The sequence below is a fragment of the Symphodus melops genome (assembly GCF_947650265.1).
Source record: "Symphodus melops genome assembly, chromosome: 11".
Taxonomy (NCBI): Eukaryota; Metazoa; Chordata; class Actinopteri; order Labriformes; family Labridae; genus Symphodus; species Symphodus melops.
Genome location: NC_136701.1, coordinates 15,390,864 through 15,417,516, shown reverse-complemented (window position 1 = coordinate 15,417,516; position 26,653 = coordinate 15,390,864). Strand labels below are relative to the sequence as shown.

General features: G+C 42.8%; 1 protein-coding gene across 1 annotated transcript in view; it reads right to left on the bottom strand.

The window, feature by feature from the left end:
- Window positions 1-3,072: 3,072 nt before the first annotated feature.
- The window catches only part of shroom1 (shroom family member 1), a 29,197-nt gene continuing 5,616 nt past the window's right edge, over window positions 3,073-26,653 (bottom strand). Inside the window, exons 2-10 of the mRNA XM_079355043.1 lie at window positions 16,204-16,244; window positions 10,843-13,773; window positions 10,537-10,723; window positions 10,176-10,222; window positions 9,182-9,829; window positions 8,466-9,065; window positions 7,778-7,892; window positions 7,039-7,311; window positions 3,073-5,837 (exon numbers count right to left, since the gene is read on the bottom strand). Of these exons, the coding sequence (XP_079211169.1) occupies window positions 5,583-5,837; window positions 7,039-7,311; window positions 7,778-7,892; window positions 8,466-9,065; window positions 9,182-9,829; window positions 10,176-10,222; window positions 10,537-10,723; window positions 10,843-13,553 (4,836 nt within the window). The 5' untranslated portion in view covers window positions 13,554-13,773; window positions 16,204-16,244 and the 3' untranslated portion in view covers window positions 3,073-5,582. The remainder of the gene's footprint in view (window positions 5,838-7,038; window positions 7,312-7,777; window positions 7,893-8,465; window positions 9,066-9,181; window positions 9,830-10,175; window positions 10,223-10,536; window positions 10,724-10,842; window positions 13,774-16,203; window positions 16,245-26,653) is intronic.

Here is a 26,653-nt window from a genome sequence, read left to right as displayed (position 1 = left end):
TTTCTATGAGAAGGTCAAAACCAATTTTATGCGTGCATGAAAAATGGAGCTAGAATTGGGCGCAGTTAGCTTAGCTTCAAGACCAGAGGCAACATGCTAACCTGACTGTCTGAAGGCTTTTAAAATCTAACCACAAAAACCTCCTGAACGTAACTTGACTTAGGCTGGAGAGTAAAGAAAACACAACAAAACGAAAAGGAAAATAGTAAGACTCTTTCCACTTCGTTAATGATTTCTAAGTGGTGATATTAATATATTGAGTGTAGAGGCAAGTCGTTGGTTTGGGCACACCATGTGCAAAGGGTTTTGGCTGTCAAGGTGGGTGGCTGGGGTCGGATCCTTTTGTTCCTTTTCTGCATATCATTACATTTCAATTCATATGCTTCTACTCAGTATTAAACTGACATTTGGCTTAGTATGATTTAGTTGAACATATTTACAGTTTATATGTCATTTGATCAACTACACGTGTTTAATACTAAAGTGACAGCTGACTACGAGTCCATTCATTTGCAGCAGCTATCTCCACTCTAATTAGATGGGGTGTAAATCAGTCTGAACAGCAACAAGGAGAAACACACATCTCTCAGAGCCAATAAAACATGACCCTGCACATCTTAAAAGCATGACATTGCCAGGCAACCATCAGATATTTTAACCTTTAGGCAGCTAAGCTGGACACGCTGCCCCTTTTGTTTTTCAGCCCCTATGCTAAGCTAAACTGTCCGCCCACACGCCGTCTGTAGCTTTGTGATTATCATAGAGACATGAGAGAATGTTTTTTATCTCACTCTACGGTGAATAAGACGATTCAATAAAATGTCAAGATATCTCAGTTACCCAAGTCTTCAACACAATCCAGTTTTAATCTGCCATCTGGGTTTTTACATCAAATGAATACAATCTAAAGTATGCATACCATGCATATTTTGAGTCGAGAAGAGTTAAATTGAAGCCAGCTTACACAAGTTTCAGTTTGAACTATTTCTTTTATGATGATGTGTTACATGTTGCAGAGTATGGGACAGCATAGAATTATGATGAGCAGGGTCTTCATTTGTACGGTGAGTTATTATACCGTATGCGTGTCAAGTCGTGAACAGACTTTCACCGAGCATACAGTTCATAGTAGACACGCGGAGAGGTGATAAACTCCTGGTGATAAACCAGTACAGCTTTACAGTCAGTGTTTTCTGCTTGAAAAGAAAGCTGCGTCGCTGAGCTTCATAACTGACATGTGTAATAACTATCAGAGGAAAGAGGAAGCGACTGAAGGTGTGCTGGCATTCCTGCGGGCGGAGAGTGCAGAGTTCAGGTTAAGAGTGAGCTGTGAAGCCACTCATTTGGCAGTGTAATCACAATCATCAACATGATCAACAACCTTCCTCCTGTCCTTCGGGCGCTGAATACCGTCGTCAGTTTAACCATTATTTAAGAAGCAAAAAAAGTCACACTTTTAACCCCTTTTGTGATCTACATACTGTAGATTACTTTTATTTGTGTCTGTTCCTCTCCGTGGTAGTGAAGATAGAAGGACACAGTGATTATCACAAACAAAGCTCCTCATTACTCAGCACTGAGACAGGCCTGCTGCTGCAGTGTTCAGGCCCTCCTGTCCCCTCTTCTCTGTTTAGTGTCTACTGTGTTCTCCAACAAAATGTTCCTTCATGTACTTGTCTTGTTGTGTCTAAACCTAATTAGTATGCAATTAGTGTTTGACATAGATTCTACTGGTTTAGTACTCGCTGGTTTTGGTGTTACGTTCTATTTACGGGAGTCTGATTGAAAGGGATCTGTTTTGTGAAGTACACTAAGTGCTTTCTGGTGTCTCTCACTGTCCCCTTGGGGTTTCCTCGAGCACTTGCCAAGATGAAATCTGTTTTTTTTTTCTTCCCTCTGCCCTTTCTGTGCCTTTAAATAGACATTTGTTATCGCTGACAAACAAACTGGTCAACATTCCTCTTTCAGGCTAAACAAATGAGGGCAGAGATGCATGAAAGAATGGGACAGGAGGAAGAAAACACACCGCTGAGAAGACACAATAAAGCCTTGTTCTGGGAAACAAAATGTAATGGGTTTTTTTCTTAAGATAAGAGATGGATAAATTCTTGTGGTAACCAGCTGGCTCGGGTTTCAAATTAAATCTGGCACCTCTTACATTGACAAATAAAGTAAACTTTGTGAAAAAGAAATTCTGTAATGGAGGACTTCTGCCGAAAATCTTGTTACTATATCAATGCCAGACAGCCTTTTAAGTGTCAACAAAATATCCATTGATTTTTCTAACAACAAAAAAAACCCCAATCCAATACGATCGTTATAAGTGAGATTCAGAGGTTCTGGTTGGCTGTCTGTCCTACCTTTCCCCTGTATACAGCCTTAATGCTAAGCTAAGCTAACTGCCCCATGTTTGTGATAAAACACATCTGTACTGATTTCAAAGTCTGACTTAGAGCAGTACAGAAACCAAGTCATCCTTTATATAAACTGTGGTTACTGTGGCGGTCACAATTCTTAAGAGCTCAAACAGCTGAGCATCAGAAATGTATTTAAAAGTTCACTCTGTTATTTGAGACCTGATGACTTATTTGTGTCTGTCATCTAAAGTAAATCCCTTTTTTCTGTCTAATTGTCTTTAACACGACACTATTCTTCTAACTGTTCAACATTGATTTAATCCCATGTCTGAACCGTTTGCTTATTGCTATTGGTTCAGTAACTGAAAGCTAATGATCAGACTGAGATGCAGTGTGTTGATGAACCTGCAGAGGGCAGACACGAGCTCTGTTAGGAACCTACAAATACAAGAGGATCAAACCAATACTACCAGGGACACTCCAGACATTTAGGAAAGTAAATACATATGGAAGTCAAAAGATATTTTTTATTAAAATATGTAACACAGGACCAAATGCTTCCTGTTCTTAAGGCCAGTAGCACGAGGTAGAAATCACTTATTCTATAAACATCTGATGTGTTTGCAGCTCTGGTTCATGTACTTCATGTTATTCTACAGCAAATGATATAACATTTTCAACATAGCTTTAAAAGAAAAAGAAATGTACACTTAGAAGAGAGGGAGAACTTAATTTATTCACAATATTACAAACATCATGGAATTTAGAACTCCAAACAGGCACAAAAAAAAACAACTCTCACTCTCAAAAGAAATATAACTGAAAATGTTGTTTCAGAAACGTCTCTGTTGTCATACCACCAGCTGGGACAGAAATAGTTCTCTCGATCACGGTTTTAAAACAAGTTCTGCTTGTATGAATGTTGCACTGTGTCCAGTTCTCAAAACACACACCAAACAGCCCACCTTAACAAATATCCCCCCTTTTCTGCGACCATAACAAAACACTGCTTTGATTGAAAGACAAAGAAATGAGAAATGGACTCGGGAAGTAGTTCAACATTTGTTAGTATGTACGAACACCCAGCAAGAACTAAAAGGATTACTTCTTCATGTGCTGCTCCTTTTGTTGGAGCTTTTCCCTCACACTTTCTTCCCCAGTCTTTCTCTCTTATTTAAAAAAAGTTGGTCTTGTGCATACTTCAGGAATTCCTGCAGTGTGCAGGAAACAACATCAGTCTTTCTAACCCTTCAGCCCTGCGTCAACGCTAAAGCCAAAACAAACATACATTTGTTTAGCAAACTGAAACAGGCTGGACCTAAATCTCCAAAGAAATGCTCCAGGGGTGAAGATGAGGAGCGGTTTCTAGTGTCTGTGGAAAAACTGCTTTTAGTTGTTTATTTTTACACTGTTGACAAGTTACTGATGTGTTTTTTTTTTTTTTTTTGAGTGTTATATCTATTGAATGCTTTGCCTCTTTGAGGTCACCATCATTTAAATAAAATAAAAACAACAAGCAACCAAAATGCTCGATCTGTTTGTTTGTTTTTTTAGTAAATCGAACAAGTGTTTTTCTGAGGGAGAATTTTGATCACTTAACGATTTCCTCCCAAACATACACAGCAAACACCAATAGTTCTGTCTTTTCTGCCCAGAGTCTCTACACACACAAAGTGGAGACATTCATGATTCCAAGCAAAGACACACACACACTGCACATGTAGAACACGTCACACACCTAAAAACAACTGTGATGGTTAAAAAAAGATCCATAGACAGAAATGAATACAACCATAGAAGCTACTGATGTATAGAACTTTTAGAAAAAGTGAGATTCATGACAAAATGAGGGGGAAGTAACTTGATTCAGATTGTTTTCATCAAGAGCTTTTTTGTTTGTTTTGTTTTTCAACTAAAGACGAGTGTGTCCATTTAAATAAACCTGAAGGTTACATGTGTCCAAAGTGGGGGAAACATTTGGAGGTAGAACAGAATTTAAGTTGAGGACACCTGAAGTGAAGATTGTGGACCAACTCTTGAAAGAGTATTTCAAGTATCACGCGTCGCAAAGAGAGAAGAAGAAGAAATAATTGTTGCTTACTTATAATCTGCTTTAAAGAGGTTTACTGCCTCCGTATGAGGAACCGCTCCAGCATGAAATCATCGAGACTTAATAACATTAAGCATGAAATAAGCCGGAGAAGAATTTGTACACATTCCTTAAATGTTGCTGGGGTGTGCGCATGTACCTTTACACCATTTCAGCATTCCCATTCAATGTTATGAACAAGAAACCAACAAAGAAGAAGTAAAGTAAAAAATATTGTTTGAATGGATGGAGTAAGGCTTTCGCTTGAGATTACGCAGAGACAAAAATCGGATTTTGAAGAAATGTGCATTCACATATCAGTACAAAGTGCTTTTTTTTTTTTCATTCACCCTTTTTGGTTTTTAGTGCCTTAATTAGAAACATCTTTTTAAAGTACATTAAAAAAAAAAAAAAAAAAAAAAAAAGATTAAAATAAACTACATCTATAGTACATTTTTCATTGACATGATACAGTACACTGCCCACTCTCAGGCTACCCACTAACACGCCTTCTCACTGGTCAAAATACAATCTTAAAGCTCGTAGAAGGTTTCCTCAGGTGCAGATACAGGGCTTTGAAAAACTATCGTCTGAATGAGAAGTTGAGGACAGTAACTGGAGCTAGCAAGGGACGCAAAGTTTCCAACCAGCAGCACTACACTCTGCAGATATCAAGGCACACAGAAGGAAATGTCATTTGTCTGCTTTCAGTCAATACAAACGTGTCCACAATATTGGTAAAAGTCTTGAAGACTGTGCGAAAGACAATGGGCGGTGATTAGATGAGCAATCTGGGCATGCTCAGTAGGAGACAAAAAAAAAGGCAAGGAGCTTCAGTCTTCATAGTTTTGATTGTTTATATTTTGTTCGACTTCTCGTTATGAGAGGAATGTAGACAACAAGATGGGTCTTCTGTCAAACGCGGTTTTTCTTTTAAGCACAAAAGCCCGGGTGCAAAGGGTTGGACTCCTTGATCCTTGATTTTTTTTTTATGTCCGCATGTACATCCAAACTCATCTGCATGTCCTTTTGAACCATTCATCCCTCCATCAGGGCAAGTTGAAAAGACAGAAAGGAGGAATCAGAGCTTCCGTTGTCCCTCCTCCTCCTCCTCCTCCTCCTCCTCCTCCTCCTCCTCACACATTCAGGCTGTTGGAAAGCGCCTCCAGCTGCTCCTCTCCCAGCCTCTGCTTCTCCTCCAGGTCCTTCTGACGGATGAGCAGCGACGCCTTGGTCTGGACGAAGCGTCGGTAGTCCTGCAGCTGCTCGGCCGACAGCTGGCGAGACAGGAAGGTGGAGACCAGGTTCTCTCTCCGGTCCAGGTTATCTTTCAGGTCTTTGGCGTCCTCCCTCTGTTTGCACAGCAGACGATGGCGACTGTCCAGGGATTGCTGAGTGGGGAGACAAAGACGTTGGATAACAGATGAAATAAACCTGGGATTGTTAAAGGTTACGTTTCCTCTCTTTGGAACACTGTATTGATTGGAAAAATGCAATGCAGTGCTGAGCTCACATCTGCGGAGCATTCGACCCAGTGTCATACTATAAAATCAAATTTGAGGTTTTATCTACGTTTTAATCTAAATGTAATGCGTACTGCTGATGTGCTCGAGAGCAGTGAAAGTTGTGTGATCATGTGTCAGACAGCAGAAGGAAAGGCGTTGCAGTGTTTCCTTGTGTCAACAGAGGGCAGGGTAGATACAAATGTCATCGAAACCGGAATGGAGTTTCGGTGAGTCAGTGTAAATACCAGTGTTGCTGATAACAGCAAGAAAATAAATGAGCCTCTAACAAGCCCCGAGTGTGCAGCACGTTCCAAACCAGATGGAAAAAAGTAACAAGGAACCCTTTCAGGGATAAATCTAGGAATCGAATGCATCCATGCAAACATAAAGTGATGGTGAAAACACTGAGATGCAAAGTGAAACAGGATATTCAAAGCACACAGCTCAGGGCTACACATGATAATATTTAAAGAGGAATGAATGACTATTTTTGAAAAGAAGAACAGTAAGTGATATTTAACAGTCAAGATGTTTAAATGAAGCTAAGTCAGCATGATAAGATTCAAGTACTTGTATCTCAATATTTCAAACCAAAAAGTTCAGTCACGCTGACAAAGTGCAAAATATCGAAGATATCGTTTAAATCTCCGACAGATCATTTGGTCCAAACACGGATAAGATTTAAACGGGTGATTATACGAAAAGAAAGCTCACGACATTCTCTGAATTCCACAGAGTGAGAAACCTTGACTCTATTAAAGTCGCCCTTCAGCTTTTTCACAAGTGCCATGTTTGTTGTTCTAAAGCAAACAGAACAGGAGTATAGCTGAGGGCATGGGAGCAGCAGCACACCGCTTACACTCGTGGTTCTCGCCGCCAGAAGCACTGAAAAAGCTGCAGTGAATTATGAGAACCGCCAAGGAGCATTCATTGACTGACTCAACGTTTAAGGAGGAAAAAGGGACAAGAATGAGTGTAAATACTGGAACAACTGATGACGCATTACAGCGCGCGTGTAGGTTTTAGATGACGTATCACACTGCTTCCCCACTGAGGGTCTGAACAAGCGAACGTGTTGCCTCCTCACCTTCTCCTCAGCATCCGTGTGCTGGTCCACAGTGCTCAGGGCGTTCTGTACTCTGGCCAGCCGGGCGGAGAGGCACAGCAGCAGGTTGACCACCCTCTCCAAGTCTCCTATGAATAGGTTGTACCTTTCCTGCTCCACAGGCACGCAGCGCTCACGGACAAGTACCTCCAGGGTCTGACCGTGGGCCATGTTGTCCTGAATTTCGATCTGGAGGGCTTCACGCGTCTCTTCCAGTGATTGCAAACGAGCCTCGACATGGGTCACCAACTGATGCTGTTGATTGAAGCAGATACATGGTGAAAAGAGTGCGTCTAAGACCAAAGCCTTTTTATTGAGATATTTCATCCAGATTTGCTGCATTAAGTATGAACGCTCGGTGAAATGGCTTCTTAATGAGCTAAACATTAGCCAAGTGTGAGACACTGATAAGAGACAGACAGTACATCATGTGATAAGAGACGCATAACTATCTCAGTCTGGAATGAGTCCACGTAAGGTCAAATAGCAACGAGATGATATGAGTGTGACATCACCGCAGTATTTTTACTCTTTGAAACAAGTTCATAGTACAAAGTTACTGTTTGTTCAGCTGTCACGTCTGCTTTCCTTGCCTTTCTTAATGCACACGGATTAAAGCTGTGCTGATTTCTGGCTAATTTCGGGTGCTACGTTTGTTTTGTTTTTTTTGTGTTTAAGGATGAATAGATAGTTGCCTAGTGGGGCATGTATCAATCGTTACCTTCTTCTCAGCAATGTCATCTTTGCTCTGCAGGTCCGTACTCTGAGATGTGGAGCTGTGCGTGCAAGGAGGAGAAGGAGGCGGCGGTGGTACAGGTTCTTTAACTGTTTCGGCACTAGAAAAAAACAACATTTGTTTCGGTCAAGCTGGCCGTCGAGCAATGATACGTCTTTACAAATGGCCAATGAAGGCTTAGATTCGACATGCGGCATACTCTTGAGCGAGGCCATAGTGATAGTTGCACGTAACAAAATACTGAAATGCTACTGTACACTCGAGACTGTATATTTGCAAAGTGCTTACACGCGCAAAAAAAAAACCTGGGTGCTGATAGTCAGCTGATAACCAGGTGTGTATCTGCATGTGATGCAACTCAAGGTAACCGTGCACTAATGGAGCAGTTGTTTGGTAATCAGCGACTGGTATTCATTTACACAGAGGAACATGACAGGAGGAAATTTAAGATCCATAGCTGTGTATACACATTTAGGAACGTATCAAGTGTCTAGTTGTCTTTTTTGTCTGCAGGAATTTATTTCATTTGACACTTTTTTGAAGAAGAAGACATGTTCATTATTTGTCTTCACAAGTGTGGTGTGTGCTATGTCTCCCAGTTCAGAAAGTAAAATAATCTCAATTTGTGAAAATTGGTTAGGGTTTTTGGAGGACAGGAAAAGTAAACATTTACCTTTCATAGCCGTCTCTCTGCTCCTGTTTCTTCTTGTAGTGCTCCTCCATCAGCAGCGTGTCCTCCGATAGCAGCTGCTCCATCAGCATCAGCGCCGTCTTGCGATTTGTGAGCGGGTAAAGCACTCTGGCCAGTGATTGGTCGGCCTTCACAACTGCTTCCGCGAGCTCCTCCCACTTAGGTCGCTCGATGGACCTCTCTTGGCTTTCAGTCTCTCCCTCTGGTGTCCCCCTCTCCTCCAGCTCCTGGTTCTCTTTGGACTTCTCGTCTTCTGTCTCGAAAGTTTTCTCCTCCTCCGCCTGCTGACTGACATCTGCGTCTGAGACGGAGGTGGACAGGGACACAGAGGTTTTACTCGTCTCCGTCGGGGTTGCTGAGCTGGTGGACTCCTCGTCAAAAACGTCGTCCACCAGCTGGGAGATTTGGAGTTCGTCTTCGATCTCGTCTTCTGAGCGGACAGTCCACAGCGATGGATCTGTGGTGACGCCGCAGCTTAGAGAGACTTCCGGGTTTGACTCAGCTGTTAGGGCTTCATTGCTGGGTTCGTCCACTGACTGCTCTCTCTCTGATCCGGCCAGAGAAGGAGGAGAGGTCCTAACTCTGCGAGAAATTTAAAAAAAAAAGAAAGAAAAAGAAGTGCGGTTTGAAAAATAACACCTGAATGGGGGGGGGGGGGGGGGGGGGGGAGTGCAGCATTTTAAAGGGTCTAATCTTACCTGGAGCTAGGTCTGCTTTCATAAGCAAGCTTTGTCTGTGTGGGGGTGGACAATGTGAATTTCATCTCCCCCTCGCAGGTATCTGGACCTCTGGGGGAAGGTGGGTTAGATGAAGTCTCACTGGGTGGCCTGCTGGATTTGAACTCATCTGTGACAGAACCGTGGAAACCGGGAGACCCTGAGTGAACCCTGGCCCGGGAAGAGGAGCGAGAGGCCGGCGAGGTGGATCTGCTCGAGTTTCTTGTTCCTGACGATGCATCCTGCTCTTGTTCGGAGTTCTGCTTCAACATCGACATTTTCTGGGTTTGATTTTGTGTCTGACCCTGAGTTTTCTTCTCCAGACCCTCCATCGCTTCTGCTTGCTCCGTCACATTTTGCTTCTTCCTCCCTTCGTCCTGTCCCTGGGAGTCTCTGACTTCAGCAAAGAATGAGACACTCCTTTTGTGTCTGTTCTGTCCTCCCGGTCCAGTCGTGTGTCTCGACATTTGATCCAGCTGCTCAGAACTTTTACTCAAAGCAGACAGTCTCGTTAACTTTGAGGCCCCGAGCTCTTCCATGGACTTCCCCCTCTGTGCAACCACACGGACACGCTGCTGCTCCAAAGGTAATGGCTTTGTTGCGGAATCCTCTGTATTGTTTTTCTGGGGACTGAAATTGACATCAAATGGTTAAATGTGTAACAATAGCAGTAGACATAAACACACACTGGCTTTGGTAATCTTTAATTCAAGACTGACATTAATAAATTATCCCGACAAAATGAAGCTGTACTTTGACAAATAAACCAACTCTGAAAATGGCTCAGTTCGAGTTTCTCGTTTAAATCTTTGCCGAGGAATGTTGGTCTGCTGGAGCAGGTGGGTGTTGACTTTCCGGTGCCACAATAACTCACGTGGAGATTTATGGTCCTTGCCACAGCACAGACATCGCTGACCTAATACTCCACTGACCTAAAAACAATCAAAATGTCCCATTTGAGACTGCTGGTACGTACCTCCAGGTTTCCATAGCATTAACAGGTAACAGCTCCTTCTCGAGTGCCTGCAGACCCAGAGGAAGAATAAACAGATGAATTACTGTACACTTAAAATGGTCCAAACTTCATTGAAACCAGTGGAAAAGTATAGAGTACTAATATTATTAATATTATTATTATTACTACAGTAACAGCTTGATGTAGGTAAATGGGTTTATTTTGTTCAACTTCAGAAATAAATGTCGCTTAAAGTGAAAAGATAACCTCTTCATATCCCCATAAATACATTTCCTAATAATTAGGAGACATTTAGGTTTCTTGGCCTAATTTTTACAGTTTTGTTACAGTTGTTTTTAATATCCTTTTTTTTTTTGCTTACCTGAAATGCATGTGGTGTGGATTTGGATCTGTTCCTGATGAAACTATGCACCTCAGGCTGGTCTAAGAGACTCTCCACTGAGGCAGACTTCACCTGAGTTGGACCATGGCTCTCCCTCCCTCTTGGTTGATTTGACTGGCCAGCATATTGGCCTGAGCAAGACTGAGCTGAGAAAAACTGGGCGTACCTGAACAATGAAAATGAAAAAGTTTTATTTGCAGAATCCCAAAAAATTAATTAATTAATAATAATAAAAAAAGGACATGAGAGTGTTTTCTGCTCTTTGGCTATGCTTTGCTTTCATACCTGATTGAGCTGGTGGAGGAGTCAAGGATTCGTCCTGCAGAGTGGGGTCTGTGAAGTTTCTTTTTAATGTTTTTAACTTCCTGGTTTCCTGATAGAGGTCTCGCACCCCACTCAAACGGTTTCTCCCCGAGAGAATGTCGCTGTCTTGATGGGGTTGAGAACTGAGTAGCTGGTTGCTGTGGTTCTGCCACTTTGTGACCCGTCTTGCGCTCCATGTACTCCACCAGCGCCTTGTGTTGCAGGTGTTTTAGGTTCGTCTTTGAAGAGCTCGAGGCAGAAAGGGCTCGACTCCTCGTCTCAAAAATCTTCCTACGTGCTGCGACCAGCCCCTGCTCCCCTTGATGCGCAAGCTCCTCTTCCTCGCATTCAAACGTGAATACATTCTCACGTTCGTTGCCAAAGGAGCGGCACGCGGAGTGGACCGGGGCACTGCCGAGCTGGTTGAGCTTCTCTGGTTCAGAGTAGGACATCTTCTTCTGCTCAGGAGTCAATCGCCTTCTGCCTCCGATGCGCGCTACCTGAGGCTGGGCAACGTTTGCAGACTTTCCATTTTCCTTTTCAGTCTCTTCATCCATCTCCTTGTGATTCTCAGTGATTTCTTCTTTTATGCTACCCTTCCCTGTCCCCTCCGAGGTCAATGAGGGAGTGATCGTGTCCGTGGAGGTCTCAGAGTCCTGCGAGGAGGAGAAAGTGTGGATCACGGTCGGCCTCAACTCAAGGTTTTGCCTCACGCGGTGTGGCCATGACAGTTGCAGGTCCCTCCTTTTAAATGAAGTCTCTCTTAAGACTTTTGATTGGGCGTCTTTCAGCTTCTCTTTGTAGTACTTTTTAAATGAGTCATCCAAGGTATTACAGGCACTCGAGACAATATCACCGTTATCATTCTTGCTTTTGTCACTTTTTGGAGGTCTCTCATTATCAATAACTACCCCATCGCCATGTCCTGTTTTCTTTTGAATGGTGTCCTTGCCTTTTGTACTGAAATCACTTGCCTTTTTTGGCTGTAACGCCGCCCTACTGGCTCCGGTGAGGTGGTACAGAAGCGGGGTCGTTTCTTTGTTTATCCTCTCACTTGCTACATCTGCCAAGGGCTGCCGTTTACCTCTCTTTGCCTGGTCGGCTTTCTTGGCATGGTTGGTCTGTTCCTTGCTCATCAGCGTTGTGACCTCCTTCATTGTCGTTGTTGAATCGGGATGGCAGTTTTTGTCAGGTCCACAGTAGAATATGGGGTTGCTGGCAGTGTGGCGGCCAATGTCTCGACACTGCATCATGTCGAGTTCTTCCAAGTCATCAAAGCTTCGAGATGACTGCATTGATGTCAGGGAAAACCTGCAGTTCTCCTGGTCCTGGCTACTGGAGAACAGCTCTTTACCCCTGGACACAGAATGGAAAGCCTCTTTCTCATCTGAAATCATGCCACTGGAAGAGCGAGAGCTCTCTCGGAGAGGTCTAAACAAACTGTCCATTGTGCTGTGAGATCTTTCTTTTTCTCTTAGGCTGTGCGTCTCCAACACAGTGGAGCTCTCGCTCCCAGTTTCAGACCCACACACTGACAGAGAGTGTGTCCTTGTACCAGATTCCGACGGCTGACACACTCCGGTGACAAAGTAGAACTGACCCTTGTGCTGAATGCTGCTGTTGATAAAACTCTGGCTGGAATTCCAGGGACTTGCTGCTTGGGTTGGCTCTGTGCTAACCCAAGTGTCAGCTGAGCGTGCCCTTTTGCGATGATTCTCAAAGTGGTTACTGCTACCCCTGGGCTTGTTTTGATGGTTTCCATTACACCCAGCATTGCTTGGGAGCTGTACGGGCTTCGGGTGGTCAGGCTGGCTCGTGGCTGGGGGAGGTGACAGGCTTAAAACGTTGGTTGACTTCTGCTGCTCAGAGGCAGATTTGCTGTCTGTGATGTAAAGGTATTCTGGGTTCAACTGCTGGTTCACCCTGGTCTGGGCATGTGGCTGGAGTTTTGGACGGTAGATTGGTAGCTGCTGAGCCTGCGTTTGCTGCTGTTGAGAGCCCCTCCAAACAGAAACTTGGTCAGAACTGAAGCTTAAAAGCCCTGTATCTGGGTTAGCCGTCTCAAGTCTTGGGGTATTCAGACCCTGTTGGTGCGGATGTAGTCGATTGGTCGGTCTGTGCTGTTGTTTTGCCTGTGGCTGCTGGGGTCGAAACTCAGTGTCTTGCTGGGGGATCCTGCTGTTCTCCAAGTTTTTTGTGGCAATGAAACTATCTAGACGTGCTGGGACTGGAGGAGGACGATCAATAGGCGCATCTGGCTTTGATAGTGCTTTGTTGTTGGTATTGAGACTATTATTGCCATGGTGATTGTGATGGTTAACATTGTTATTGGTATTATTGCGATACTGCTGGGAGATAGCTTCAACAGAGCGATAGATCTGGTCCATGGTCTTTGAGTCAGATTGGAGAACCTGGGTTGGATTGTAGATGGACTTTACATACTTAAGATCAGCATAGTGGCTGAAGTGGCTGGACTGTAGGTCTTCTGGGAGAAAGGAAGAGGGGTAGTCTGGGGCATTAGACCCGCCAGAGAAGGAGCTATAAGCAGAGTCTCCTTTGCCGTGTTGGTGATGGGCAAGTTGGTCAGCAATGCTGCTGTTGGACTTGGCTGGGGAGAGCCGACTGACTGACAGGCTCAGAGGATGCAGGTCCACGTTGCTCATTCTCTCAAAGTGGAAGCTGTAGGAATCCATGGAGGACTGGGAAGGATAGCAGGAAGGGAAGGGCAGAGTTTGGAGTTGTGTGGTCTGTGTATGTGCGCTGATGCATGTGTCTTCCTCGTGGATGAAACTGGGAGAATTACCACCAACCCATTTGCACAAGGTTGCCCGTCACACTTGCAGCTAATTAGGTCATTTTCCTGCCTTCTTGCCGTTTATTCAAAGACTCTTGAAAGGGTCTGATCGGTAGCTCCTGGGGGAGAAAGCATAAACACAGCACTGGATGGTTAGTTTATGTCTAAGTATTGACTTAGGGACTCATGCCTCAGTCCTATATCTGTGCCAAACTGTTGCTCAACAGTGAATAGACTGACTAAATGTATAACATAAATTATTATCATTTTTAAAGCTAACCAATACTCCCTGCCTGCATCAAAATTACATTATAAACACAAGTGTTTGTATTAGATTGTCAACTTAGCATGTCCTCTTGTTTAATGACACACACAGCGCACACACATCCAAGACAAACACATTCATACCAAATCTAGCTCTAAGCATGAAATAATTCCCCAACAGCTTTGTTTGTTAAAATGGGTGCTTTCTACCCAAACACCATTAAGATACCAGAAACCAGTAACTCAGCAGGGATGCTGGCCATTTCTAGGTCAAATTCCTTTAGTGAGAAATGCCGAACCATCTGCTTTAAGTAGTTAAAAAATAAATAAATCATACACCAATTTTCTCAAGGCTTTTTTTTTCTGTCCCATGTTTTACTGAAAATGTATTTCCTGTTAAGAAAAAAAGGGTTTTCATTGGTTTTATACAGTTTACTAACCCTTCATTTTGAAAACCAAACCATAATAACAACAAAGGATCAGTCATGAAAATACTGTAAATAGTCAAAAGATTTATCAACGATTAGAAGCATCTTAAGTCAAAATAGCTAACTTAGTATGTCAGGCTTAGTCACAATCACCAATTTTCCACACTTTATTTGAGTATATCCTCATGTGTGAACAAGACCAATGGTTTGATATCAGATTTATGTTTTTAACGGCTTACACTAAACCAGGCTGCCTTTTTTGGGGTTAGTACAGTTAGCCACCTGTTGAGGAGTCTGGCTGCATCAGTAAGGCCTCTCATGAGAGGCTTTGAGGATTTTCAGTGCACATTGCAGCACATGTATAAAAATGTAAGGAATTCTATATGGAACGACAGCAATCTGTGAGTTTAGTCATGTGAATGAAGTTGAGGGTCTCATTATACAGCACAGCTTTGATCAGGAAAACCTCAAAAACAGTGCTGCTTTAAGGAGTGCACTGATTGTGCTGCCCTTTGTTTACAGAAACACATATTAGTATTTGCTTTCTTTTGATTCTCCAAAGAACATTCTGAGTGTTAAAGGGTTTTATGTAACTTTCTAAAATACAACATTTTTTAGCAATACAGCATGGCCATCAGGTGAACTAATAATTTAAATAAAGCTACAACTTACATATATATGTAACTTTTTACATATATAATACTTTTTTATCGCCCACTAAGAAGCAAACGTTTAACGGATGTGAAAAAGTAGATGCTGTCTGTCTATCTGCCTGTATACAATTTTACCCGAGTCCGATTTTTCGTGAAAGCTCCAGGAAGTGTCCTTTTATTTGCGTTCTCAACGTGCTCCTCACTCCGTTCCGCTAATATTAAAATAACCATTACCCAACAGGCTTCATCCCTGACCTCAGGTCTTATAATATAAGGTCTGGATTTCTTTTAGCTTTGTGTTGACCTTTTCCGTTCAGTCCTTGTTAATTGCAGGAAAACATTGAATTTGAAAACGTGATAACCTACAATAATGATACGTGAGACAAAAGCCGTCTCGGCTGCAGAAACCAAGCCTGTCAGGTTAATGATAGGTTTAGGTTTTACTGCGGCCTCTTATGAAGGAGTAAAAGAAGGCTATCCCATGACCTGCACAGTGTACCTGCCCATGACTCTGTCATCAACTCGTAAGTGACATACCTGTCATGCATAAATAAAGGTCGATGACACCATGATGATAATAACAAGCCACATAACAATCAGCTGATTTTATTCCTTTTGTTTAACAATCCAAAAGTTATTCTAACAAACAAATGTCAAAATCCAGCATAAGCAGAAGTTTTTCTTACTTAGTAGAAAAAAAAAAACTGAATCAAAACTGATCCAAGGTGGTCATTTTGCATACACACAGTAAGGTGGTGTGTGTGTGTGTGTGTGTGTGTGTGTGTGTGTGTGTGTGTGTGTGTGTGTGTGTGTGTGTGTGTGTGTGTGTGTGTGGTTCTCAACCCTCCTCTTCCCCTCCCTCTGTGAACGGAGGCAGAGAGGCTCCCATACAGGGGAGCACTCAAGTGGAAGTGATGGAGGGGACAGGCAGTGACAAAATGTACAGAGAGGGGAGAGGAGGGTGAGGCTGAGGGTGACCAGCCCGGACAAATACCCTCACACGCAAACTACAACAACACGAGACAAGAGGAGCGAACAATGACAGCAGGGCAGGAAAACTGGACACGAGTTAGAAGGCTGGCGCAACAGCCACTGGGAAGACTGGGAACCACAAAGAGGCCCGCTACGTGCAGTTTAAATGTTCAAATGGAAGATTACAAACTTAAGAGAGTACTGTAAGTAAGACAAAGGTGGAAAAACTCACCCAAACTTTGAGTGTACGCTGCTGACTTTCCTGATTTCCATCTGAAAAAGAAAAAGTCCATTTAGTTTTAATCATTACAAGGATCTGTTGAAAGATCTCGGTCCTCATTTCTTATTCAGAACATCTTTCTTCCTCTAAAGAGGGACCAGACCGAGTAACCAGGAGAGCTACATATTAGAGGGAAGACTTCTACTGAGGTCCCCCCGCCCCCCCACCCCCCCCCCCACAGGCTGCCCAGTGGGAGCAACTGATTGGTCAGCTGATGACGTCCGGCTCTCCGATGCACAATGAGCGCAGCGGAGGGAATATTTCACTGCTGCAGATAGCTGCTAGTGCTGCCGGTCGCATGAACAACAGAGAGAGAGAGAGAGAGAGAGAGAAAGAGAGAGAGAGAGAGAGAGAGAGGGGAGCAACAAAAAAAAAAAAAAAAGAGGCCTCGCATTCCTGGCTGGCTTCAAAGACTGAGCAGAGCCCGGGCGCCATTTATTCCCAAGGCCCTGAGCCCTGCACATGGAGACGAGCCAAAGCGAGAGGGGGTAGTCTAAAAGTCTTGGTGGTGGAGCGGCTGGGTGTATGGGTGACCGATCAGCCTCAACCCCCTGGTCAAAAGTACTAACTATCCCCCCTCACCATCATCCTCAACATCTTATTGGCTTTTAAACACCTGACTCCAACTGAGAACAACAAACAACAACAAAAAGTATATTTAGGACTGAGGAGAAATGAGCTTTTACATCTGTGTACTGGTGCTTTAGACACCCACCTGGTTCCCCCCTCATGATAGGACAGCATTCAATCCAAATCCTAATCCAACCCTTTATATCTAATTCAGGCAGGTTTTAAGATCAACTGAGGCAGTTTAGTACAAACCAAGATGGCTGCCATCAAAGAAAGAGGCAGAATGAGTAAGGGGCAGCACAGTCCAACCCAGAGGATAGTTAAGGTCAGACACTGGATTCCAGCGAGCTACGCCACTTGTTGTTGGTTTGATTGGTCGATGTGTTCGGAGCCGGGCTGCAGTAATCCATTGTTTCACAATTAACCACTGTTTTTGTTTTTCTGACAATTAAATCAAGTAATTGAAATAAGAAATAGTGCATGCTCAGCCATCTTTTTTTTCACATAATCAAAACAAAAGAGAAAATATGACAGATGTATAACGAACAACTTATTTTGTTTCCTTTACTGAACATCAGGTAAGACGCTGCGTTTGAGACAAACTGGAAAGGAATCAGTGAGTGTGACTGTGCCGAATAGGGACGCGACAGCAGAGCAGATTCACTGCACTGAAGTTACCGTCCCTGTGAAACACGTCGCTCTGTGGAGGTGTTACAGAATAAAGCCTCCACTTGAGTAACTGCAGTGATCCGAGGAATCATTTCAGTGATTCAATTTGACCGATTTATTTTCTCCCTGATTTAATAATTAAGATAAAAAAAAATGAATCTAGTGATTTCTATGTGTAAAAAAAAAAAATCACCTGAGATTTAACTCACGACACACAGTCGAGCATTTTCACTTTCAAAGGTCAGCCAGGTTTGGATTTGCGTCACCCCCCCTGTCCGTTTCATGTCCTCCCCTCCCCATTTTGCTTTTCCTGTACGTCAAGAAAAGCAAAATGGCTACACAAACAAACTAAGTTACCTGATCGGAACTTATGAGCTAAACAGCCAAAGGGAGTTAGTCTTAAAATAACTTTCAAGACGTGTTTATCAGGAACCTCTACAACAGGGGTCACCATGCAGAAGAGATGTGTAAACGAAGCTAAGCTCATGACAACTTCTGCTTTTCAGCTCAGCTAAGTACTATTCTTACGCCTCTTAGGTTTGCCTTAAGACTTGCAAGAATGTAAAGACCATACGTTTAAAAACATTCAGTAAGGTCAGGAAAGGACTCAGGCTGGGACATCTTTTTTTTTCTTTTTAAGAAGCATGGATTTACAAATGAGAACAAGAACAAGGGGGTGAGGGTACCAAAGGAGGGGGGGGGGGGGGGTGTTAAATTCTTTCAGATTCTTTTCTTTCTGTCTTCCATAGCGATTATGTGCTCCATCGTGACCTTCATCATGCAGCCACGAGACCGGACCGCCAGGCGCCGAGAGAACTGCAAGAAGAATTTAGACGGAGAGACGGACCAGTAAGAGACAGAGACGGTACACGAGTTGCAACAGGGGCTGAAAAAATGAAAGCGAAACACGGTCGGACTGGGCCGGGGTGAGTCGGCCAGAGAGAGGAGGACGCAAGCCGGGAACGTCGGGGACGACACAGCTGATGCCAATCAACTAACAGGCCAGAACCAATAAGCTTGTTAGCCCCGCTGGACGAGCTTCATCTGTTGATTTAGTTGATGAGTTGATGGATCTCCATTGCTCTCGCTGAGGAGCTTCATGGATGGATTGTTGCATTAAATAAGAAACATTACATTTTACAGTGCTTAATAAAAGCTTATCAACGCGTCGCCTTCCTTCATGAATTTGACTAGCTCAGTGAAATATGCCACTTTCAAATTAACCAGGGATCCATTTCAGCACCATAATCCACTCGTCGATGTCATTTAAAGCTCCTGTGCAGTTTTGTTTGTTTAGCATGTTAACTTCTTACACTAATATGACTTCAGGCTGAAGGTCACTTTGACCACTAAAAAGATCCAGATCTGAACATCTGGAGGAACCACCAGGAAGTCAACTGTTAGAATGCAGCTTCGTGCAAAAACAACTCTTGATTTTGTCAGAGGAGGATATCTACAAGATGCTCCACGCTGTAGATCCTCCTCGCCATGAAACAAGAAACAGACTCTGGTCTGAGCGGAGACGAGACTCGAAGGGCGACAAAGACGTACGTCACAAGGTCCCACTGTTGCTTACATGTAATTTAAGCTTCTTGCTGTAAAGGATTTAAATCGTTCCACTGACCTCATGGCCCATAAAGGCCACCATGAAAATGTCAACCGTTATGTTCTTTACTTGCAGTATAGCGCGTAAACCTCTGTAACACACAGGCTAGGTTTCATAAACTATAACTGGGTGAAGAAACTAAACAACAGGCGACAAGACATCCAGAACAAATCTTTACTTTGTGTCTTCAGATAAGAAATCCGCGCACAGGAAGCGTGACAAATACTGGACTACCTTACTTCTGGACTCCCACAGGAGCTGAAAGACATCCCTCCTATTGTCCCTGATTAAACAGAAACTGACAGGAAGCTGTTTTTCTAAAGGTGGAAGTGGTCGGCTGTTGAGCACTGACAGTGAGAACAGCATCACGGAAATGGGAAAGGGAAAGCGGTGTCGCAATACAGTCGGTGTTCACGGAGACGTCTGCGGTTCCCCCCCTGTATGTATGCTGTGCGCGAGCGTGAACTTCGGTATGTCGCTGTTTACAGGGGGTCAGCTGGGCCGCGCTCACACCATGCGTCTAAAATCTATAGCTGAGCAAGAGAAGCTGTCACACTCTAATAAGCTCGGCATTCCTGCCCTGATCTGGCCTGAATACTTCCTGGACATTATTAACGTTTCAGTCTACCGGCATTCAACGAGAATAAGAGAAAGCTCTTACGTGTGCCACACAAACTCATGTTGATTTGACTGCTCTGATATCCATATGGCCTTTAGTTAAACAGTGTGATATTACATAACCATATATACACCCATATGCAAAAAGCAGCAGTCAACAGCAGTACATGACAAACATCCTGCACAAGACTAAAAAAAAACAAAAAAAAAAAAACATGGTTACGTGTTGTGTATTCTCTGTGGTAAACTATTAACCAGGAAGTGCATCACGCATGGCAGCATCACGCTTAAAACATGAACACCGGCCTCTGCAAATGATACACTTCCTACTTACATGTGGCTTCTGAGAAGAACACAATTACTTTTGCATTAAGGACCCCCCGGGGTGCTGTAATATGATCTAGTCATGGCGACTTTAACAGGATGCTGAAGGAATTTCTCTGCACAAGAATATAAAAAAGCGATGGAGTTTTTTGGGGGGCGATTTATTTGGGCTACAAATGCTAAGCTAAATCAGGATTCCTGCAGAACATATTTAGCCTCATAGTAATGTTCTGTACATTAAAGTCTGTATAGTCTGATCCTGGGGCTGATAGAAGATTAAATTATATATGCAACCAGGATCCTAATGTTGTTATGTTACACATGAAATAAAAGGTTATGAAGCACAGAGTGTGCACTGGTGGCAGAAACACCTTCCTCTGTGCAGAAGCTAAAAGATGGAAGGTGGTAACTTCTAAAGACAGTAAACGTTCAAGTCTTTAAGATCACACGTTTCACTGGCTCAACTGCATCTTCCAACATCTCCACATTAGCTTATTTAGAGCCAATGTGTGATGCAGGGAACAAGAGAAACAAGAGGACCAGGTCTAGGGCTGTGTGAAAAGAGGAAAACAAACAAACAAAAAAACCCCCACAGAAAGTGAGAAAGAAGAGACGGCCCCTCAGGAAGCTGAGGACAAAAAAACCCCAGGAAAACAACCCAGAATGACCCACTTCCTGTTCAAAGGTGGGAAAGTGTCATGACTCCATCATCATGACAATATGTTACCCTTATTATTATTTTTTTTTTAAAGTTTCCATAAAAACATCAACCTTAAAGTGGATATTTGCTTTGGAAGTGTCTGAGCTGTAAAAAAAAAAATGTGTGGAAGTAAGTAAATCTCCATGTTAGCACACAAATATGTGTTCACTGTTGAAATGTACTGACAAAGAACACAAACAGGTGAGAGATCTGTTTTTTTTTTGTTAGGGTTAGGGTAAGTGTATTAAACACATTCAGTTGTGCCTGATAGGTTAGAAATGATAGAGTCATGTGTAAAAACTTTGTACCAGAAGGCTCCATTGTACTTCAGCAGTGAGCTCAGTCGTGTCATCCCTTGCCTTCTGCTCCGCCAAGCTGCGGGAAACATCTAATGTCCTGTTATATAATGTGAGCTGTGGTCGCCGGCAGCTGACCGCAGACTCAGAACAGACACAGGAATTCAGCCATGGTGGCCCCCCGGCCCCGAGCTGGTACTGCATCAGCTGTGACACTGCATGATTTCACCAGTTAGCACACGAGGTTCAGCAGCGCGGCGAGCCAGAGACCGTACAGAACACATCATGTTCTTGTAATGTGTCCAAAATATCAGTGTGTGTGTGTGTGTGTGTTCACACAAAATGATTATGTACCATTTTAACCAATGAACAGAGAAGACAAACCAGTGTGTAAATATTAAATCAATTACTGGTGATATATGGAGCCACAAAAGGGAAATGTTTGTATATCATAGACTGGAGGGTAAAGAGGGAAGAAAAGCTGAAAAATAAAAAATAAAATCCTATACTTCAAACAGGCCGGAGAACAATGACATCTTTGTTCAAGGTGCTACTACTTCCTCCGAATGCTTATGGCTGCTAACAGAATGTACAACGCCGCTGAAATCTCAGGCAAAAGCCGTTAGACTTATCACTCCTTATACAGGAGTACGGTTGCGTAAAGTCCGGACGAAATGACCCGGGTCCATCTCGTTCCTCTCACATTCTGCCTAAATGAATGCTGCATTGCATCACGTCTTGCCACAGAAATGTAAAGGTGAATTCATGGAAGGCAATCATTTTACGTATATAGTTGCATTGATGTGGTTTGATGCAGATATTTATTTGAAGTAAATATGTCACGTGAATTATGTCGAAGTATTCAAAAGAAACCACATGCTAACCTTTAGCATTTTGGTCAAGTGCAGCGATTCACTGCAACAGTCTTTGTGAGTGACTGAAGTTACACGTAAGAGTCCTTAAGAAAGAGGAGAAAGTGACAAACAGCGGGACTCACCTCTACAGATACAACTGGCGATACAAAAATAAAACAATAAAGTCATTTTCCCATCCACACAGTGCTTCTTATACATGGTGGAAACACAAATCAGCAGGCCAAACAGCTGACACTTTATGGCTGAGCGTCACTCTGACCCTCTGTGTCTTATCACTGACAGTCCGCCTGGCTAAAGGCAGCTGAGAGCGTATACAGTGGGTAAAGCTAATATGTTAGCTTATGAAACAAAGGGTTTCCCTATCAATTTGTGAAGGTCTATCAGCAAGTTTTCATTCATACATCGACCTTTTCATTCAATGAGCTCTAAAAGACGGAAGTGATACACCTAAAGATTCGTGACATTCAGGAAGTGCACGCTAGCATCTTCGGGGGAAACCCCGCATCGCTGTCTCCTGATCTTTCTGCAGCCGCACAAATCCTTCATCTCGACATCAACACGCTTATCACGTTTCCTCTGAGACCCTCACACTACATAATCACAGCCGGGTGTGGTTTCCAACTCCTGTCTTTTTTTTTTTTTTCTCTCTTCGACCTCCTGGAGAGGTCTGACGACAGGTTACAGTGCTAAATGACCCGCTGAGCTCCAAGACAACAGCGTATTACTGTAAGAAACCTTCTGATAGGACCCGACGACAGCCACTGAGCCAACTGTTTTAGACCACAGCATGTAAAGGAAGCAATGCAGGGAACAGTTCAGTCTCCATCAACGGAAAAAAAAAAAAGCTAAATCACTGCGAACAAAGGTTTGACCATAAAGCAAAGTTTAGTGACGGTTCACTAGGCCCAACTACATTATCTTTAATCTTTTCAAGGGCCATGGTGTTTCAGCTTCCTTTTATTGATTTTTCCAGGAGAAGTTGTCTGGGATTGATTCCGACAGGGAACTTTGAGTTCATGGTACGATCACCTGAGCTTCACCTGCTTTTGTCAGCTGTGTTATAAACTGCCTGAATCCTCGTCAATAACATCCTGAGAGAGATTGTGTAAAATCTGTATGGCCAAAATAAATCAACATAGGATTTTTTTTGCACCTCCAATCAAAGCCACATTTTAGGATGTGAAATGCAAATTCTACGGATTCAACTCAGTCCGAATGCTCTGGTTTTCAATGCAATGCTAAACAAGAATGTCAGAGATTGAAGAGGTGTCTGTTATTGTTGTTGTTCATAGCGAAATAATGCAACCAGGTGACTGCTTGCAATGAGGGAATGCGTGTGGTATAGTTTAATGACAGTAAGATGTTTTGGTAACATTTTGTGAATTTTGTCAAAATTTGGCTGTTTACACTTTATGTCCCATCTGCAGTTTTGCCACAGCATGAAGTTCTTCGACGCCTCTCACGGCAGACGGCTTGATCTGTCAAACAGGAAGCACATGGAAAATGACTTCCCTGATAGTTGCAATCCATTCATGTTGGTATCAGGGCTCTGGTTTCCTTCACTTATATGGCTAACATGCATATTGATTATTTGACCTTTTCTCCCCCTTTTTTCCTTTGTGAACGTAAACTCTGCACTGAGGAAGGTTTTATGTAAACCGGCAGGATGAGAGTGATGAAGCCGATATTTTTCCCCACACTTACAGGGGCAAAAAATTTATCATGTAAATCAGATTATAGTCTTATCCAAATTAAATCACCTCTTGGTGTGTACAAAAAAGAAATCCTATACGTTTATGCAACAGCTTGTATGTTGCTAAGCTAAGCATAAAGACCGGAAGCAGGCAGAAATAAAATGCCTGGCTTTGTCCAAAGTTCAAAATAATCCTCAAGCCATAACTTAAAAAAAATGGTACGAAATAACATTAAATCTTCCTCGTGAATAAAAAAAATAAATAAATAATAATAAAAAAAAAATCATGGGGCAATCCTCAGAAAGAGGAGAAAAAAACATTCTAAAATGATTCGCTTCACATCCACAGCATGTGTTTTCACACATTCTCCTCATTGAGAGCTCTCGTGTGCTGACAGAATGTGATCCCTGGCTCCTCTGAACTTGAACAAGCTGTGCTGTGATGCAACGTACCAAAGTAAAACTTATATGCGTCCATTAATAAATACATTAAACCGCAAATGTATGCTGATCCTTGACAACAGTGTTCTATGAGCAAGGCACATTTTATGAGCAAGGCACATTTTAGTCATGTGTGCAGCCAGTGGTTTAATACACACAAACTTTCATCAGAGGAAAAAAAAAGGCATGCAGGCTGAATGAGACTTCATGCGTTCAGCTTGTGATGTGACACACGTCAGTGACATCATGTCTGCGAATAAAGAAGAAAGAGGAGAAACAAAAGAGAAATGTGAGAATCCGGTAAGGTGTGAGAAAAACTGGGTCACTGTCCACCATCCAATATGGCGTGAAGAAAGTGAACAGACATGCTTATTCTAACCTCTCCTTTAAGATCTGTCAGGCTGCTTTAAAAAATAAAATAAAAAAAAGCATGAAAGACCCGGTCCAGATACACGATATGCTTCCCTGTGGAACAGCAGCAACAACAAAGAAAACATTTGCTCAGTGCTGCTTCTGCTGCTGCTGCTGCACCAGATATTTGAATTGCAAAAGAACCCGGCATGCAGACAGAGACGGCAAACGGTTCAACTTCCCCCACTGACCCCGACATCGCTGCCACTGAAGAGCACAATAGATCTAAGCCAAGACAGACTCTTGAGTGGGTTCATTTTTTAATCATTTCGAGGACAGCGTGCTCATTCACCGTGACCTGCCTGTCCAGTCGGTTTAACAAATTCCAAGTGTCAGTTGAAATTAAGCAAATTAAAAAGGTAAGCCGACATTCTCCACATTTTTATGCTCGTACAACGCCGGTGGAAACGATCTTGAAATTGTTGTGGACGGAGCAGATGAATCCAAGCGGAAGAGATGAGACATAATTAAGTGGATGTAGAGAAGAATTCGGGGCAACAGGTGGGTGTCCAAACAAGCAAAATGAGGATGTTGCAGAATGTCGCTCTGCAAAAAGCTCTGTTGAAGCGGATCGTTTTTCCATATTTGTGATTAAAGTCTCTGATTTTATTCTGTTTGTATCCTCTGAATGAAAAACCTGATAACGATATTGACTTTTCTTGTGAAACTGTTAAGCACACAGAAAAGTGGGGCAACTCAACGTACCGATTCCTCCGCACCACGGTCACTGCTCAGGGATCTGACTTTGGATCTCCATCTCTCATATATGGTTTGAGTATACAAACATTTCACTTGTGAAGTGAAAAGAACACACGATAACAGATAGCTGACTCACCTCTGTCAGTATCTGATTATAGCATCCTTGACAGTCTGAACTTTATAACTCGTGTTCCAAGCTGGTAAAATATCCCCACTGAGATGAACTCAGCTGGATTAAATCAGACTGTCAGGTTGGCATTATTCGCCATTATTCAAAATAACTAAATGTTACCTAAAAGCTCTGCAAAGCTCCATCTCTTACTTTAAAAAAAGGAACTCATTCCTCTTTTACTTTTTTTTCCTGTGACACGAAGCACTTGTGTGATTTAATGGGCAGCTGAGTTTAGCACAGTAAAACTGAAGGTGCAGTTTTACATTTTAATGTGCACAGAGTTCAACTTTCAACATGTTCCTGATTGTTTCTGTTTTAATGCCAACATGATGGATGAACCTGGGCTGGAACATTTTTCAGAATCACACGGGAAAAAACGTCATTGGTCTAACAATGTTTAGCAATACAGCTCCAACACCTGTTGACATTTAAACCATCTAATCCAGGATGACACCAGGTGAGATAACATTTAGTTGTTGTCATTCTTCAGGCCAATATTAAGCCGATGTTGAGTGGCTGGCTCTCAAATTGAATAATCCTTTAAAGGGGACATATTATGAAAAATCCCCTTTTGAACATTTATTTGGGTAACTTGAGGGGTATGATGGAAAAGGTGAAAAAAGGGTATAATATGTCCTCTTTAAATCTTTACTAAGAAGTTTGCTTTATTTGCAGGAAGCTATAAAATAAAAACTGTGTTGCAATGCAAACGCTAACCAATATACAGTATTTCTTTACTCTATTCAAAATTGGATTGAGATTTTGCAGTCATCCCATCAGTTCAGTATATTGTACAGCTGCTGAAGGTATATTGGAGAAACGAATAACTAGTAAGAGTCCCACCTGCACCTTAGGCTGCAGACAGCAGGCATTACATGATCTTCTCTCATTGTATTAACGCCTCTGCAGAGACATAACACTCGGTGTTAACTTTTAATTGCCCTGCGTTTGAAACGTATCTAGTAATCTTATAGTACTGATCATCATGCTCGGGAGTCAAGTGATTTCTAATCTCCATTGTGTTTCCCGGCACAGAGTCTGCCACCGTGGTGAATTTTATGGAGCTGATCACAATGGGCTCCTTTTTACTGCTGGCAGCGCAGGTTTCCTACCTCAGAGAGAGAGAGAGAGAGAGAGCGAGAGAGAGAGAGAGAGAGAGAGAGAGAGAGAGAGAGAGGATTACAGGAGGAAAGGTGGTTTTAAGGGGGGTGGGGGGAGGTTGCCGATACGGCTGTTAAATAAATCACTGGGAGATTAAACTTCACCAGGAGAAAGTGCAACACAATCTGGACTTTGTAACCTGGAAGAGAAAAATAATGTGGTCGTCA